This window comes from Mesoplodon bidens, assembly GCF_964165515.1.
Source record: "Mesoplodon bidens genome assembly, chromosome: 7".
Taxonomy (NCBI): Eukaryota; Metazoa; Chordata; class Mammalia; order Artiodactyla; family Ziphiidae; genus Mesoplodon; species Mesoplodon bidens.
In genome coordinates this window covers 110,631,085-110,650,679 of record NC_138164.1, presented here as the reverse complement: position 1 = coordinate 110,650,679, position 19,595 = coordinate 110,631,085, and the positions used below count along the sequence as shown (strand labels likewise).

At 38.9% G+C, this 19,595-nt stretch overlaps 1 protein-coding gene across 1 annotated transcript in view; it reads right to left on the bottom strand.

The window, feature by feature from the left end:
- The window catches only part of TOP6BL (TOP6B like initiator of meiotic double strand breaks), a 102,186-nt gene that overhangs the window by 39,084 nt on the left and 43,507 nt on the right, over nucleotides 1-19,595 (bottom strand). Inside the window, exons 4-8 of the mRNA XM_081239566.1 lie at nucleotides 11,550-11,659; nucleotides 5,406-5,489; nucleotides 4,186-4,241; nucleotides 3,374-3,445; nucleotides 1,447-1,642 (exon numbers count right to left, since the gene is read on the bottom strand). Coding sequence (XP_081095692.1) covers nucleotides 1,447-1,642; nucleotides 3,374-3,445; nucleotides 4,186-4,241; nucleotides 5,406-5,489; nucleotides 11,550-11,659 — 518 coding nt within the window. The remainder of the gene's footprint in view (nucleotides 1-1,446; nucleotides 1,643-3,373; nucleotides 3,446-4,185; nucleotides 4,242-5,405; nucleotides 5,490-11,549; nucleotides 11,660-19,595) is intronic.

The window sequence follows — 19,595 nt, the reverse complement described above, 5'->3', positions numbered from 1 at the left end:
GACCTTGGCCCTCTTCTGTTCTTGTTCTTTATACTCCACTACAACTTCCTTTACTCCTACAGCTTCAATCATATAATCATAATAATACTGAACATTTATCAAACACTTACATTATGTGTCAGGCAATATGCTGGGAGCTTCACATGGATTATTATATAGTTAACCCTAAAACAAACAAATCCCAAAAGAACAACAAGAGAAACCTTTGCAAGGGAAAATAAGTCTTTTTTTTTTTTTTTTGAAAATAAGTCTTTGAGGTAGGTATTATTATCCCCATACTAAAGCTGAGGAAATAAAGGCTTAGGCTGGTTGAGTAAGTTGTGCAAAGTCACACAGCTAATTAGTGGTGAATCTAGCATTTTTACTCCTGTGTCATGCTCTAGCCATAGCACTATACTATACTATAGTTACCTATGGAGAAAACTCTGAGGCTCTAAAATCTATTTCTCTAAATCTGACCACTTCCAAATTCCAGACCAAAATTTCTATATGGCTGCTTGCCATTTTTAAAGGATGTCCTGCAGGCACCATAAATGCAACATATGTAAAGCCAAACTAATCTTCTTCACTCCTCAGATCTGCTATTTATAATTTCCATCTTGTTGCCAGTATCATTATTCTGTCGGTCATCTATGGAAATCTTTTTTAACAGCTTTACTGAGGTTTAATTTACATATCATACAAATCACCCATTTAAAGTGTACAATTAAATTGGTTTTAGTGTATTCAAAAAGTTGTGCAACCATCACCACTATCAGTTTTAGGACATTTTTATCACTCCCAGGAGAATCATTCCCCATCTATTTTCTGTCTCTATAAATTTGCCTATTCTGGATATAGAGTTCTTGACATCAACTTTAGCCATTCTCTGCCCCTAATCTCTCCCTAGCCAAACAATGAATTGGTTACCTCATCTTGTTGATTCTTTCCAGTGATAAGTCTCTCCTTTCCATGCTCATCACACTTTTAATTCATGCACTTAATAGCTCTTGCCCAGCTCCCTTACTTATTTAATTAGTGATTACTGACGTCTCTCTCCCACCCATCCTGTACAAGGCTGCTAGAGATTCCTAAAACATTTAATGGTTTCCCATTATATAGAGAATAAAGTTCACACTCCTTAGTGTGGCACTCAAGATCCACCATATTCAACTCCAAACTACTTTTCCAGCCTCATCTCTCCCTCTTGCACCATTCATTCCATGCTTCAGTCATACTGGATTATATGAAAACAGTGTGGCACGTGTCATATTTTATAGTTTTCAGTTTCTTGGAAAAATTCTCAAGCTTAGCTTTCATATTGGATTTTTGTTTTTATACAAATCATACCAGCTTCTAGATACAGAGTTTATATGCTAGAGGCTTTTCTAGAATTGAAATATAAAAATCCATTTTCAAAGACAATGAATTTGAACATTTTGGTGGACTCTGTCATCAAAAGGATATGGAAGCTGAAGAAATCCTATTCATCTGGTTGGAAAAGACCTTTGGGCAAGGACAGAGAGCAGCAGCTGGAGTCAGTATCAGCTCCCCCAACAAGCCCATTTCAGCCACATCATCAGGGATGAAGAGCATTACTGGATGTCCTAGCACAGGATGGATTCTGCTGCAGAGTAATTCAGTTGTACCAAATTTTGGTGTACTGTCAAAAAACAGGTAAGACAAATTTAGCTTTTTTCCCTCTTAAGAAATTATTTTAAAGGGAATTCAAAATTCTTTTTATAACTTCTAGCATATGCATAACCATATCATCCACCATATAAATTTTGTTGGTATAAGTAACTTGTGTCCCACTCAGTGAATCACAGGGAATGGAAAAAGTAGACAAACTGGCATTTCAGGAATTATAGCATGGCTCCTGCTTTTGCTGCCACTAATGGCAGTTTTATATCCTCAAAAGTATATTCTCTCCACTAAAATTACTCTATGGTTCTGAGCAGAAGTTTCCAAGATCATTCAAAGATCAGCATGGTGGGGGTGGGGGTCAGGGGTCCCTGAATCACAAATGGCCTAAAACTGGCCTCATGATACTTAGGTTTCTGCTTTTACACATGCTATACCTTCCCCTGAAGAAGTCTGAGGTTACTATTTGATAGGAGTAATGAGAAAAAATTGGGACATCTTTCTCTCCTAGAAAGAATCTAGTGAAATTTGGTATTTGCTTATTTTCCAACAGCTCTTTTCTAAACAGAAAAGAAATGTTAATGAACCTTTCCCCTTTTCTCTAAACTAATCAGGTCACCCAGGGAAATATGTCCACAAACATTGGCTTAGAGGCTTAAACTCTTTCAGTAAATCTATGATAGCAAGGCTGTCTGCCTGTAGGGACTGTATGATGCTAGATTACTAAATAAAGATGTGGGGTGGGGGTTTTGTGTCCTGCAGATATTAAAGAATAAAACATAGTCTAATCTGAGAGGTAATTTTGGTCAAAAGTAAGAAAACAGACTGAAAAACCATAGGCAGTCTCTTCAAGCCTTAAGATCCTATGACTACCAGTGTTGATCCAGGGCATATAAGTGGAGGCAGAAACTGTTGAATAAAGAATAGATTCGGGGGCCTCCCTGGTGGCGCAGTGGTTGAGAGTCCGCCTGCCGATGCAGGGGATACGGGTTCGTGCCCCGGTCTGGGAGGATCCCATATGCCACGGAGCGGCTGGGCCCGTGAGCCATGGCCGCTGGGCCTGCGCATCCAGAGCCTGTGCTCCGCAACGGGAGAGGCCACAAGAGTGAGAGGCCCGCATACCGCAAAAAGAAAAAAAAAAAAAAAGAATAGATTCGTTGGACTTAAACATAAATTAGGCATTTTCTTGCTATAATTCATGTTCCCTTTGGGCTCTGTGGTAATTGGATAGTACAGGAAGGCAAAGCACAGGGTTCTACTCCATTTATTTTCCACCTCCTCCATGGATTTTTTTGCAGTCTGAAAAAGGTAGAGGTGGGAAGAAAGATGATTTCTAAACCTACGCAAAATGCTAATACACAAGCAATAATATACAAAGAATTCCTTTGCAGTCATAGTATCTCTCTAGCCAAGAGTTCAAGTAATCTTTAAAGTCATTCCTCTCTTCTCATGTCTAAATGGGATTGGAGTTAGCAGGGTTTGTTTTGTTTCATTTACAGAAGAAATTAAGGCATGGAGAGGAGAAGGAACATGCATGTCCTCAGGTCAATTAGAATATATTCAAGGAGCCAGGAATAATAATAGTTTTCAAAACAGATAGCTTAAAATTTTTACTTTCAATTTTCTTACAGAGAATCTGACACTTGGCACTAAGAATTGACAACTGAGACCACTTTCAATTTCTGCCCACATTCATACTCATACTAAGAGAGTAAAACATGGAGAGGGACAACAATGCTTTCCCCTTCACCTCACATAATGCTGATAGTTTACGACAAGAGCAATTCCATTTGACAGGTTCAAAGTAGGTTCATTCTCTGCCCTGCAAAGCAAAGAAAAGCTAAGCCATATCTCAAAGATTCTAAAACCAATCTCTGCCTCTTACAAATTTTGGCCCATGAGTACCAACCCCCGAGATTACTGAAATTTAGTAACCAATTAACCAAGGGGAAAATGTCTATTTTTAAGTTTTCTCATTCTAGTGAAATGGAAAATCATGAAAGGTTTAATCTACTTACTCATTAGAAACTAATCTAGAGGGCTTCCCTGGTGGTGCAGTGGTTGGGAGTCCTCCTGCCAATGCAGGGGACACGGGTTCGAGCCCTGGTCTGGGAAGATCCCACATGCCGTAGAGCAACTAGGCCTGTGCGCCACAACTACTGAGCCTGAGCTCCATCCAGAGCCCGCGAGCCACAACTACTGAGCTCGTGTGCCACAACTACTGAAGCCCAGGCGCCTAGAGCCCGTGCTCCTCAACAAGAGAAGCCACCGCAATGAGAAGCCTGCACACTGCAATGAAGAGTAGCCCCCACTCGCCACAGCTACAGAAAGCCTGCGCGCAGCAACAAAGACCCAACGCAGCCAAAAGTAAAATAAATAAATTTATTAAAAAAAGAACTAATCTAGAATAAGAAAATGTGGGGGGCGGGGTCTCAGAAAATTAGTTTCAAAGTGACTTCGAGTCAAGAAATCAAACTGTGAACCCACTGGAAATAGGACAATAATGACTGAGAAAAATTGTAGAGCGACTGCATAAACTTAAGCCATGGATTAAGGACTTACCTAAAGATCTCCATGGAGAGGATTCCATTCACCTTTACACTAAAATTAAATCTAATCTGCAAAATAAATGGGGTGTGATATTTAACATGAACCAGAATAGGTTTTAAAAATTTCCATACTCAATTCCTAAAGGAGAAGATATTCTTTGTATCACCTTTTTTTTTCCATTGCACTTTCCCTAAACATACTTAACACTTGTCTGTGTTCAAATTCTGCATCTTAAATACATTGAGTTCTACATTACAATTCCAAGTAGTCACAAATTATGAGGAAATACTACCCTTTTGTCCTCTGCTGTTCTCCTAATGTATCTCTTTTCCCCTTCTTAAATGAATTATCAATTTTTCTCCCTATTGTTTCCATTGTTTTCGTATATGGAATATTCCATGCTCTTTTCTTCATTTTTTCTTCCCCTATCCCCGTCTCTTATGTCCTCCTTCCAGTTTACTTCACTGTTCTAATTATTTTATACCTTCAACCTCTATTTTTCTTTCTATATAATATAATGGGTAATAAGGAACTCTAGAGCCAGACTGCCTCATTTCAAATCCTGGCCCTGCAAGTGATTTAACCTCTGTACCATATTTCCTTGGCTCTAAAATAGGAATGATGATGATAAAACCTACTTCACAAGGGGTGTTGGCAGGGTTGAATGAGTATGTGGAGAGCACTTGGAAGAATGACTGGCAAACAATTAAGTACTGAATCCTGCTTAAGACAGAAAAAGTAGGAAATGTGCAAGAAAAAAAGGGGAAGTTATATAGCATACTTAATTGTGTGCAACTTTATGAACATATCAAACTACAGGTAATAATAAAAATTTTAGCTTTCCAGAGTTCAAAGTAGTTTATCAAAATTTCCTTAGTTGCTCTTATAGTCACTTTAGAAAAAAAGGAGATAATCAGCAAAGTTTATCATCCAGGTTTAAAAGAAAAATGAAGCACAGAAGAGGGAAACGAGGTATCCAAAGTGATACAATAAAACAGTAAGGCAGTAAAAATAAGAACCCAAAAGAAAGTTCTCTCTATATCCAAGGGCTTTCAACTATGTCACATGACCAACATCAAGCCTGCCTTAGGGATACAGGAACCAAATCAATTCAATATTAAAACTCTTAATGATTGTAATTAAAAGAAAGAGGACCAATCAGATCCTTCCATGCCCTACAGAGTAGAGGTCTTTTAAAAACATATGACTTATTGTGCAAAAGAACAGCTTACCTTGGGGAGCACAGTGATGACTTTGCGTAAAAAATTCTTTATAACCAGGCTATCTGTCATCAAAGTTCTGGGCTTTTCATGAACCTGTAACAACATAGCAAAAACATCCAACGCACATACACAAACCCAAGAGCACAAGTGAATTAAATTATGGTATTTCTTCTTATAAAAGTAACTACACCTCAGAAAGCTTTTCAGACATCCAAGGGGAAACATCTTTGGGTCTGAAAACTGAACACCAAAGGTAATCTAATAGCCATCACTTCTTGGGCTAAAGTACCTATTTCATGGAACTTCAGGAGACGTGAACAAATACCGGAGTAAAACCCACAATCTCAAAACCACCTTTTGGAACAAATTTAAAAGTAACTTAGATTGGAGCTGAGAAGAGTAACTCTATCTTTACTATTCTAATGTGGGTCAATCTGTATTAAGAATCTGAGTGGAGTCAAAGGAGCAGGCACTAAAAAGAACCTATTTTTAAACCTTAATCCATTCATCCAAACATTTATATTTAAGGAAAAGCTGTAAAGGAGAAAGCTCAAAAGTCAGAAGACCTGTGTTCTAATACTGGCTCTATAAAAATTACTTCAGTAATCATAAAAAAAAAATCACTTAACTTCTCTGGACCTTATTTCCTAATCTGCAAAACAGGCATAAAACTTAGCCTTTCAACCTCACAAAACTGTTTTAAGGACCAAAGAATAACCTGAAAATATATGTTAGACATGGTAACAATAATAGATACCACTTGATGAATGCCTGCTATGTGGCAAGCAATATGTAGGTGCTATATCTACAACAATCCTCAAGTCAGGTATTACAATCCCCTCTTTATAGATTTTAAAAAATGAGGCTCAGAATTCCCTGGAGGTCCAGGGGTTAGGACTCCGAGCTTTCACTGCCAAGGGCGCATGTTCAATCCCTGGCCAGGGAAATAAGATCCCTTCAGGCCCTGCAAGCCCTGCAGCGTGGCAAAAAAAAAAAAAAAAAAAAAAAAAATGAGGCTCAGAGAAGTTATGCAACTTGCCTAAGATGTTCAGTAGTAGAGCCAGAATTTGACCCTAAGTCTATCTAACAACAATTGTCCATGCTCTTTCCAATATACCTCCATACAAATATAATAAGATTTATCACTTAACGAGGGCTTTCTCTATTCCAGGAATGGTACTAAATATTTTACTTATATTACTTCATTTACCCCTCACAGAAACCCTATTAGGTACATATAACCTAAGTTTTATGGATTAAAAAAAATGAATTTCAAAGAGGTTAAACAACTTTGCCAAGGTGTGCCTGTTCTGGCTCCAAAGCTTTAGTATTAACCACTTTCCTATACTATATTTAATATAGTGTCCCTAAAACCGAAGTTAAGGGGCTTCCCTGGTGGCGCAGTGGTTGAGAGTCTGCCTGCCAATGCAGGGGACGGGGGTTCGTGCCCCGGTCCGGGAAGATCCCACATGCCGCAGAGCGGCTGGGCCCGTGAGCTATGGCCGCTGAGCCTGCGCATCCGGAGCCTGTGCTCTGCAATGGGAGAGGCCACAACAATGAGAGGCCGGCGTACCACACACACACACAAAAAAAAAAAAAAAAAACGGAGTTAAAATGCGTCTCCGAAAAAATGGAGAAGTCAATGAAGAAGAAATAGAGTCAGAAATCAGTAAGTTCTTTTTCTTTTCTTTTTTATAAATTTATTTATTTATTTATATAATTTTTATTTTTGGCTGCGTTGGGTCTTCACTGCTGCACGCGGGCTTTCTCTAGTAGCGAGCGGGGGCTACTCTTCATTGTGGTGTGTGGGCTTCTTATTGCGGTGGGTTCTCTTGTTGAGGAGCACGGGCTCTAGGTGCGCAGGCTCAGTAGTTGTGGCGCATGGGCTTAGTTGCTCTGCGGCATGTGGGATCTTCCCAGATCAGGGCTCAAACCCGTGTCCCCTACATTGGCAGGCGGATTCTTAACCACTGCACCAGCAGGGAAGTCCAACCAGTAAGTTCTTATTAGTGGCTCAGAAAATACAGAGCCATGTACTAGGTGTACTAGGTGTATATTAAAGGAGAAAAAAGGTCCCAGACCCCAAAATCTCATAACACAATAAAGAAGAAACATGTAAATATCTAATAAAGAAGAATAAACTATTATAATACTCTTTATAAGTACACTGAAAAAGAGATCAAGAACTGTGCAATGGCAGCCCCAACTGACATCTGCCTGCAACTTTATGGGAGACCCTGAACCAAAATTTAGCACCCCAATTCCTGACCCACAGAAATTGTGAGACATAATAAATGATTATTGTCGTTTAAAAAAAAAAAGAACTGTGCAATGGGTGGGGATAATTAGAAAAACTATTATAAAAATTTTTGAAAGTATTAGAAAAATGGATGGGGATTATTAAAAAATTCTGGAAACAAACCTAGGATTATTCACACATGTAAACGGCAGTAATTAAACAGTAATTGCAGCATACATACCATAGTCACATCCTTCTTTAAAAATTTTTTATTATAAAATGTTCAAATAGTAGGAAAGCAATGGTCTCTTTAAAGCATTTCCTATACTTAACACTTCCAAAACAACTTCTTGGAACAGTTTCAAACTTTTGTAACTTTAGTGATTATAGGGTATATCACAGAAAGGGCTTAATTATATCTAGCAGTAAGGCAACCAAGTAACTGAAAGTTCCTTGAGCAGCTACCACAGAGGGTCTACAATTAGTAAGGATGGGAATATGTATATATGTATATCTCTACCCATTTTATCATTTTGTATCATGGCAAAAATAAATACAAAAATGGATAAATCCGTCAAGAAGATCTTGCAAAATCAAATTGTTTTTGGAAGGACATGTTATCCAGCCTAATGGACTCCAAGATGCAGGACTGACTGAGCATAAACACAAAACCAGCATCTCTCTTAAATGAAGTTTTCCTCAGTCTTCCCTCTGGAATTAGCTTTCCTCACATGCCCAAAGCAGTGGATCATTTATTACCGCTTTTTCATGGAGGTCTCCATTCACTAGCCTTTGCTATAAACCTTGCCACTTGACCCTTCTTCCCAGTTGAGATATACGTGTATGATGAAATCTTTCACAACCTCCCCTTTTTCTCTTCTCATTCTCTTGATTCAAAAATCTTTTAGGGGGCTTCCCTGGTGGTGCAGTGGTTGAGAGTCCGCCTGCCGATGCAGGGGGCGTGGGTTCGTGCCCCAGTCCAGAAGGATCCCGCGTGCCACGTAGTGGCTGGGCCCGTGAGCCATGGCCGCTGGGCCTGCGCGTCCGGTACCTGTGCTCCGCGGCGGGAGAGGCCACAGCAGTGAGAGGTCCACGTACCACAAAAAAAAATAAAGAAAAAAAATCTTTTAAATAGGGACTTCCCTGGTGGCGCAGTGGTTAAGAATCCGCCTGCCAATGCAGGGGACACGGGTCGAGACCTGGTCCGGGAAGATTCCACATGCCGCGGAGCAACTAAGCCCGTGTGCCACAACTACTGAGCCTGCACTCTAGAGCCTGTGAGCGCGTGCTCACTGAGCCCGAAAACCACAACTACTGAAGCCCGTGCGCCTAGGGCCCATGCTCTGCAACAAGAGAAGCCAATGCAATGAGAAGCCTGTGCACCGCAACAAAGAGTAGCCCCCACTCCAGCAACTAGAGAAAGCCCACACACAGCAATAAAGACCCAACGCAGCCAAAAATAAATAATAAATAAGTAAATAAATTTATTTAAAAAATATTTTAAATAGCTGCACAGTATCAGAGACAATGAGATGTAATAGAGCAAATGCTTTCAGGAAATCCTTGTTCCTCTTAGGTTATACTGCTCTTACCTCTCCCCAACTGTCACCAACTGATTACTGGGCATTAAGCTCACAGTTCTCCTCTGTACTCTATAAGCTCACAGTTCTGCTCTGTACTCTAAGTCCTGCCATCATCTTGGCTGACTTCCACATACAAACAGATGACCAGTCTAAGCAACAATTTGGTCTCATAATACTCTGACCTCCTCAACTCCAACGACCTTGACCTCCACTCATTTCCAGCCACCTACTTCCACGGCCATAGATTGGAACTGTATTGTTCTGGAAGGCTTAAACTAAAATGTCCCACTCTTATGTGAAAAAATATGCTCCAAGATGTTAATAGTGGCTACCTTGATTAAGTCAATTATCTGTACTCTAAATGAACACTTTGATTTCCTCTTGCAATAAGGAAAAACTAAAAACAAAACAAAAAAAGAAAGAAACTTTATCACTCTGATGATAAATTTTTGTTCTTTCAAGCCTCTGAACTTTTTATACCCAGAAAATCTGTTTTTCAGTCTCATCAAAGACCTCTAGACCTTGACAACTTCCCATTGGGTTAGGTACCCTTCCTCTAGGCTACCTCCGCATCAGTGCTTACCTCTACCATGATACATATTACACTGCATTGTAATTATTTGTTTTCTTATCTATCTTTTCCTTTAGATTCCAAGTTCCTTGGGATCAAGTAACATGTCTTGGGACTCTGTCTAGCACAGTGAAGCTGTCATGAACAAACACAGGTTTCTGAGTGAAGGAATGAATATTGAAACAGCACTGATCAATATGAGTAAGACTTTGATTCAGATTCTAATTCTGTCCTTAACTTTGGTATGACCTTAGGAAAGTCAGTCAAATTCTCTGAATTTCAGTTTTCTTGTATCTGTAAAATGGGGTGATGATAATCCTTGTCCTATCCATTTCATAGAGTTGTCAGGAGGCTTAAATAATATATATGTTAGGTATAAGAATTACCATTGCTTGTTCAGACTGGCTAAAACACATGATTTCCTTTTCTAGAACTGCTTTCCTTGGCTCACTGAAATCAGTTTTTTTATTGCTACTTGACATTAATAGTTTTAGAGCTGACTAACCATTAATTGCTCCAGATTGTTTACCCTTTGTTCCCCTAAACAAGATATGGCACAGCCACGGATATCTTTTGTCCCGATACCATAGTCATTTCCTTTTAGAAGAAGGATATAATTGTTCCAACATGGAGAAAGGCCTCCCAAGTGCTTTTTGGGAGAACGTTTAAAGTACTCTAATTCTTTGTCTCCACCAGTTCAAAGGAAGGCAAGATAGGGGATCAGAGAATTGTTAAAGGGAATGGAGAACTCAATTGTCACTCTCATAAATCTGGGCTACAAATAAATCAATAAAGATCTTTAAACCAACCTAATAAAAAAATGTATCTAAATAGGATCTGCACTGGGAATCCATTTTTATTTTCTTTTTCAGGAGATCCAAATTCAAATAATGGTTTACTTCAGTGGTTCTCAAATTTACCTGCACATTAGGAATCATCTGGGATTTTAAAAATATTCCAAAGCCCAGGCCACACATCTTACGGACTGGATTGTGTCCCCCAAAATTCATCTGTTGCAGACCTAGCCTCCATGTGACTATATTTGCAGACAGGGCCTTAAGGATGTCATTAAGGCTAAATGAGGTCATAAGGGGGGCGCCCTAATCTGATAGGACTGGTGCTCTTGTAAGAAGAGGAAAAGACACCAGAAGGCTCTCTCTCCACATACATACAGAGGAAAGGTCATGTGAACAGTGACAAGGTATCTTGATCTTGGACTTCTAGCCTCCAGAAGTATGACAAAAATAAGTTTCTGTTGTTTACGCCACCCAATCTGTGGTTTTTTTTTTTTAATGGCAGGCTAAGCAGACTAATCCAGCACCCTAGACCAATTAAATTACAACCTCTTGAAGTGGGACACAAACAACACTTTTTTTTTTTTTTTGCAGTACACGGGCCTCTCACTGTTGTGGCCTCTCCCGTTGCAGAGCACAGGCTCCGGACGCGCAGGCTCAGCGGCCATGGTTCACGGGCCCAGCCGCTCCGCGGCATTTGGGATCTTCCCAGACCAGGGCACGAACCTGTGTCCCCTGCATCGGCAGGCGGACTCTCAACCACTGCGCCACCACGGAAGCCCAAACATCACTATTTTGAAAGCTCCCAGGTGATTTAAAATCAGCACATGGAAGTTTAGGGACCAATGCCTTATTTCATTTCAACTTTGAATTATAACGGACCTAGGCTTTTCTTTCCTGTTACTACATTTGTAGAAAAATAAGAATCAAAACATCATTAATTTATAGAACCACAGCAAAACTTGCCTCAAAAATCATCTGGAAGGGTGTTACACCTGACACGTCCTGAGAATAGCTGGCTTCCTCTGAAGTCCAGCTCAGCTCTGCAGAGAGTCCAGGCAGTATAGACTGTATTCCTGTGTGAGAAGAGATGGTGGCAGAATAGAACAAGCAGTTTGCATGAGCACCAGAGTTTCTGGAGTTATTAAACTGATGAGCCAAGAAGTCTCTTCCCTGATGAAAAGATTATCTGCAAAATTTTAAATATGACTGGAGATGGCTATGCATCAGCAAATTGCTTAAACATTTAGAATTACTTTTTTTTTTTTTTTTTTGCAGTACGCGGGCCTCTCACTGTTGTGGCCTCTCCCCGTTGCAGAGCACAGGCTCCGGACGCGCAGGCTCAACGGCCATGGCTCACGGGCCCAGCCGCTCCGCGGCATGTGGGATCTTCCCAGACCGGGGCACGAACCCTTGTCCCCTGCATCAGCAGGCGGACTCTCAACCACTGCGCCACCAGGGAAGCCCTAGAATTACTTTATGGGGATAAGATTTAATCACGTTTTCAATTTTACACAAATTGAAAATTTGCTAAATCAATTTGTATTTTCACTTAATTTCCACAAGGCCATATCCAATGCCACAAATCTTCAGAGTTGATAGCTCTAACTGATATTCTTATATTTTTTAATAAATCAATTCATTATTTAATAACACAAATCCAGTAAGTGAGCTAATTTAGAACTTAAAACAGAAAAATTCAAGAATGACCCTCTCAGGCATTTACCTAATGCCTAATGCCTTTTTTTACCCAAGAAAAGCAAACTCTTGCTAATTTAATTGTCAATTAACCATGTCGTATATTTACATATGTTGATTCAGAACTCTTTACACAAAGCATCAGTGAGTCCTGGATCATCATCAACAAATAGAACCTCAAAGTATGCACCATCCTTCTTTCTTTCTGTACCCTGGCACTAATATTATAAAGGGAAAAACCCCCAAATCTCCCATTTTATAAAATGCCATCCCTTATTTCCCCTCTGTAGTAGTATTATAATAGAGAACTAAATATGAATAAAAATATATATCTCAGTCTCTGAACGTTCTACCTTATAAATGAGGTTGACAATGTTGATATTATACAAGAATTCAACTTAAAAATTTTAATAACAATAACATATATCCTAAAATAATAGCACAACTTTCTTCTAAAACATTCATACCATATATCTAATAAAGCTTTAACTGTCTCAAAGAAGATCAAGTTCTAGCTATCAATCTTAATGGGTAATGTTTTTCTTGCCATTAGTTTGTTTTTCAAATATAATTCAGTCACAAAGCTTGAGATAATATGGCAGCAAGGTTATGCTACACTGAAGTTTAATGAAGTTGGCACTAAACCAGGATGACTTACATCAATCTTCAGTTTTACCACTGACTGACTTTCTGACCTAGGGTGACCCCCTTTTTTCTGTGATTCAGTTACCTTTCTATGAAATAAGAAAAAATTGTTCCTCAATCCTAAAAGTAGTAATATAGTGAAAAATAGGGAAAACATGTAGATACATGAGAAAAAGGTCTGTCAATAACTTGGAATTCTCTAGAAATCTTAATAATGATTTTTTAAAATGAGTAGTTATTTGGGGGAAATTAATTTCAATTAACTCACTCCATACACCAAAAAAAAAAAAAAAAAAAAAGTCCAGATGGATTGACTAGAGTTAAATGTGAAAAGGTAAATCAACAGAACTAAATAAAAAGCCTTCTGTTTCAAGATAAGTCAAGCATACGTTGAAATTTCATCTTCCCATTCAAACACACAAAATGATAAAACAAGTATTTTTAAATTTTAATAAAACATAGTCATAGGGACTTCCCTGGTGGTCCAGTGGTTAAGACTCCACGTTTCCAATGGAGGAGGTGAGGGTTTGACCCCTGGTCGGGGAACTAGGATCCCACATGCCGCGTGGCACAGCCAAGTAAATAAATAAATGAATGAATAAAAATTAAAACAAAACAAAACATAGTCATAGTGAGAAAAAAAGAAAAGAGAAATCTTTATAGACCAGAAATAGAGAGGTATTCTTCCCTAATCTTCAGAAAGGAAAAAGAATCCACAATGGTAAGTAAGGACCAAAGATGCCCCATGTTTGAGGCATGGAATAGAAAAAAAAAAAATGGAGCTAATATTGCAACACCAACAGGTTTAAGAGCAAGAGCCACAGAGGCCACATGTAGGAGGTATAAACAAGGGACCAAAACATGAACAAAAGTCAAAGGTATGCCACCTGCCTACCTGAGGGTTGGTTAAAAGCCAAGTGATGCTAGCAGCAGCATCAGTGATGCAGGATGAGGACCTTAGAGCCATGTAATGTAAGTACGGATGAGACTCAGAACTATATATTCTATTAAGATACAAGAGCCTTTTATCTTTCCACTCAAGCAAAGTTTAATCCAAGATACATGCCCTGCAGATTAGGGCTCAGCAACCCAGAGAACTTCCTACTGGAAGGCTGTCAATGCAGGATGTGTTCAGGACAAAAGGGTCATGGACAATTAGCTCTTAACTAAAAATTACCAACCAGTGAAGACGAACACCATGAAAAACAGGACACATATCAACCAACAAAATGTATACCTGAGGAAACAGAGTTAATAAAACAATCTGAAAAGAACTTTAAAAATAAGTGCTCTGTATTTTATACCTTCAAATATAAAAAGAAGCCATGAAACAAGAATACACTGCCATCAATTAAACAGAAAGTAACAGCCAAAAACCCTATTAGAAATCTTAGAAATTGAAGATACAGTGTTTGAAATGAAAACCCTATGGATGGTAGATTAGACACTGTAAAAGAGCATATTTAAAAGAAAAGGTAGTACTTGAATGTCCATAGAAGCATGATTCACAGTAGGAAAAAGTGGAAACAACCCACATGTCCAACAAATGATGAACAGATTAACAAAATATGGAATATTATTCAGCTACAGAAAGAAATGAAGTACTGTTACATGCTACATACTAACATAAATGAATCTTGGAAACATTATGCTTAGTGAAAGAAGCCAGACACAAAAGGCCACATAGTGTATTATTTTGTTTATATGAAATGTCTAGAACAGGCAAATCCATAAAGACAGAAAGTAGATTAGTGTTTGCCAAAGGACAGGGGGTAGGGGTAAGGGGAGTGACTGCTAATGGGTACAGGGTTTCTTCTGCGGGTGATGAAAATGTAATGTTATAAATAGTGATGATAGTTGTACAACTGTGTGAATATACTTAAAACCACTGAATTATATACACTTTAAAATGGTATATTTTATGACATGTGAATTATATATCAATTAAAAGAAGGAAAAGACAAAAGATATTAAGAACAGATCTCTAAAAGACAAAAACACTAAAAAAATTAAAATTAAAAAAATTCAGAATAAAGAATGACTGAGCCACACAGCTAAACACATCACAATGAAACCCAGAATAACAAGGATAAAGAGAAAACCCTACAAGCTACAAATGAGAATCAAATTAGCCAAAAGAAACATGAGTTAGACTTCTCATCAACAATGCTAGATGCCAGAGGATAACCGAGTACTATCTTCAAAGATCTGAAGAAAATTCACTTTGACTCTGGACTTTTAAGAGAACCAAACTACTATTAAAGAATGAGAAACTTAATATGTTTATATTCCTTAAGCCCTTGCTGAAAGAACTACTAAATAAACCAGCAGGATCTTTGAAAATGAGTTTACATTTGCACCTTTTTGCTGAGATGGGGTGGAGATAAGGGGGAAAGAATGATATAATATCAATAGCAAACTACTTATTGACTTAGCTCTTCAACTGTTAAAGAAAAAGTAGATAGGGCTTCCCTGGTGGCGCAGTGGTTGAGAGTCCACCTGCCAATGCAGGGGACACGGGTTCGTGCCCCAGTCCGGGAAGATCCCACATGCTGCGGAGCGGCTAGGCCCATGAGCCATGGCCGCTGAGCCTGCGCGTCCGGAGCCTGTGCTCTGCAACAGGAGAGGCCACAACAGTGAGAGGCCCGCATACCGCAAAAAAAAAAAGAAAAAGTAGATAGAAAAATTTCAATCTTGTGGCAATGTGAACATACATCAAAACCATATATTGGGACTTCTCCTTCTTGTAGTGATGAAATAACTGGTACCAAATAAGCCCTCCCACCAAAAACTAGTATAAAACTGGATAAAATATACTAGGCAATTGTTTTCAGGCATTGAGCAATAAATAGCACAAGCTGTGATCCTTGAGAGAAGGGAAACCCATGACATGACCCCTATGATTGTCCTGGATGTCTGCCTGGGGAAATTTTCCTGCCCATGGAGGACAGAGTTGGAGCCCAAGCAGAGCACAGTGGTTCCATTAAGCTGAGGAGACAGCGAATAGAGCTCAGGGTTGTGAAAGTACCTGGAATCTGCAAGGCAGGGCACTGGAGAGGAGGGAGCTGTGCAGAAATGGGTACCAAAAGTCTGTCTGGAAGCTCCCCACGAGCCCTTGGCCAAGGGCTGGGCTATGCATACAGTGGTGAGACTATATAAGATTTCCCAGAGAGCAGTTGCAATGGAGTTGAAAATGGAACAAGAAATTAGTGGTGGGAAATGTTGGCCTAGAATGGAGAGAACTTGATAAAACTGATGGTGTCCAGTTGAGATGGCAAAAAGGTAATATTTTAGTAGTAAAAAACACATTCAAGAAGGAGGTCTCATCCACCCTAAAAAAGCCTAAAACCAAGTCTCAACAAGATTCACAGAGAAGATACAGTTGGAGGTTGAGTGGTATCAAGTTAGAGGGGTTTGAAAATGACTTGGCTTTCTATAGATCTACCCTTTAAAACGTATTTTAAAAGCCTACACAAGGTTAGGGTGATTAGCTTGCTAGAACTGCCTGCTAGAACAAAAATCAACACTCTTCAGAGGTAGAACGAATATAGAATAGATCACATTACACAGTAGAAAATAAATATTTAATAGACATGCAAAGAAAAAGGAAAATATAACTCATACAAAAAAGCAATCAATAAAAACCAAGCCGGGCTTCCCTGGTGGCGCAGTGGTTGAGAGTCCGCCTGCCGATGCAGGGCATACGGGTTCGTGCCCCGGACCGGGAAGATCCCACATGCCGCGGATAGGCTAGGCCCGTGAGCCATGGCCACTGAGCCTGCGCGTCCGGAGCCTGTGCTCCGCAACGGGAGAGGCCACAACAGTGAGAAGCCCGCGTACCGCAAAAAAAAAAATAAAAAAAAAAATAAAAACCAAGCCTGTTACAGATGTTACATTTAGGAAAGGTTTTAAAGCATATATTACAAATATGTTCAAAGGCTTAAATGGTGGTTTAAATGAGTGAATTGATACGGAATACCAGCAGAGAAATATGGACACTGTTAAAAAAGAACCAAATGGAAATTCTATAACTGAAAAGTTCAATAACTGAAATTAAGAATTCACTAGATAGGTTTAATAGTAGATGACAGAATAATAATATTGAGATGACAGAAAACTCAGTGAAATTATTGAAGGCAAAGAACAAAAATTATCCAATCTGGAAAGCAGAGAAAAAAGGGCTGAAGAAAAATGAATAGAATCTTAGAAAACTTCAGGACAATATCAACTAGTCAAAAATATGTGTAATGGGGGCTTCCCTGGTGGCGCGGTGGTTGAGAGTCCGCCTGCCGATGCAGGGGACACGGGTTCGTGCCCCGGTCCGGGAAGATCCCACATGCCGCGGAGCACCTGGGCCCGTGAGCCATGACCACTGGGCCTGTGCATCCGGAGCCTGTGCTCCGTGGGCGGGAGAGGCCACAGCAGTGAGAGGCCCACATACCGTAAAAAAAAAAAAATGAGGGTAAGACAAAGACATTTTTAGGTAAACAAAAGATGTTGTTGCTAGAAGACCTGCACTACAAGAAATGCTAAGGATGTTCTTTAGGCTTAATATGGAAACCCAGATATACAGGAAGAAATGAAGCATCAGAAATAATAAATAAATAGATAAATATAAAATACTATTTTTTTCTTCTTGCATTTTTCTTAAAATACAACTAATAGTTTAAACAAAAATAATAACATTGTAAAGCAGGAATTATAACACCTAAAAATATTCAAAATAGTATTAAATTATAACATCCCCCAAATATAATAAATATCCACAAGTTCATCCTCATATACATAATTGAATTAAAGGTGAAGAAGGGGCAGGTCTTCCTTACAGATAAATTCCAATAAATAAATGTAGAAGGAATGAGGCTGTATTAAATCATGATAACACCACAGTAATAACTGCTCCAGGCAAGACCCACCAATGCTAAATTAGTAGATGAAAGTTTAAGAAGAAATAGGATGCTTGCATAATCTCATTGTATTTCCCCCAAATATTTAAAAATTACAAAGAGTAACTCTACTTGGAAAAATCTGACAGATAGCACCTTAATCAAGTGATCAAGGTTAATATTACCAACAATAAGACATATCAACATCTTCAATTCCTTGATATGATGCACTGAAAAGGACACATCATCTCTGTGGTATTCTTTCTGGCAATGTATAACCTCAATCTAATGTAAGAAAACAGCAAACGAGTTCACATTGAAGGACATCCTACAAAACACCTGACAAGTACACTTCAAAAATGTCAAGGTTATGAAAGAAAAAGAAAGACTGAGGAATTGTCACAGATGGAGAGTGATTAGTAACACATGACAACTAAATGCAAAGTGAGATCCTGGAATGGATCCAGGAATCGAAAAAGAACATGAGTACAAAAACTGATAAAATCTTAAGTCTGTAGTTTAGTTACTAGTATTTTACCAATGTTAATTTCTTAGTTTTGATAATTGTACTACAGTTATTTAAAATATTAACTGCAGAGGAATCTGGGTGAACAGTATATAAGAACTCTGTGTACTGTTTTTACAACTCTTCCATCAATCAAAAATTATTTTCAAATTAAAAATGTAAATACTCTGCAAAAGGATGAAACTAGAGCACTATCCTACACCATACACAAAAATTAACTCAAAATAGATTAAAAACTTGACTATAAGACCTGAAACCATAAACTCCTAGAAGAAAACATAAGTGGTAACCTCCTTGACATGGGGTTTGGTGATGATATTTTTAACTTGACACTGAAAGCAAAGGCAACAAAAGTAAAAATAGGTAAGTGGAACCTACATCAAACTAAAAAGCTTCTTCACAGCAAAGGAAACCATCAACAAAATGAAAAGGAAGAAAAAATCTGCAAATCATATATCTGATAAGGAGCTAATAACCAAAAAATATAAAGAAATCATACAACTCAATAGCAAACAAACAACCCAATTGCAAAATAGGCAGAGGATCTGAATAGACATTTTCCATAAAAAGGCATACAGATGACAGAGAGGTACATGAAAAAATGCTCAACATCACTAATCATCAGGGAGATGCAAATCAAAACCACAATGAGGGCTTCCCTGGTGGCGCAGTGGTTGAGAGTCCACCTGCCGATGCAGGGGACACGGGTTCGTGCCCCGGTCCGGGAAGATCCCACATGCCACGGAGCGGCTAGGCCCGTGAGCCATGGCCGCTGAGCCTGCGCGTCCAGAGCCTGTGCTCCGCAACGGGAGAGGCCACAACAGTGAGAGGCCCGCGTACCGCCAAAAAAAAAAAAAACCACAATGAGATACCACGTCACACCTGTTAAAATGGTCATTAAAAACTTGGAAGCAACAAACACTCCTGGTACTCAGAATGTGTTCTCTAAATACCACTGCTCACTAAAAAGGAGAAATGGCTGATTCTGGGCCTAAAGTAGAACTGTACAAGATGAGATGGGTATCTTGTTGGGCCAGAAAGCAAGGAAGTTATCAAAGGCCAATGAGATTATGTAAAAGGATTTAGTTATAAAATAAATAAGTCACAGGAGTATAATGTACAGCACGGCAACTACCTTTTTTGTATCACATACTTGAAAGTTGCTAAAAGAGTAGATCTCAAGAGTTCTCAACAAGAAAAAAAACTGTAAGTATATATGATGACAGATGTTAACTAGACTTATTGTGGTGATCATTT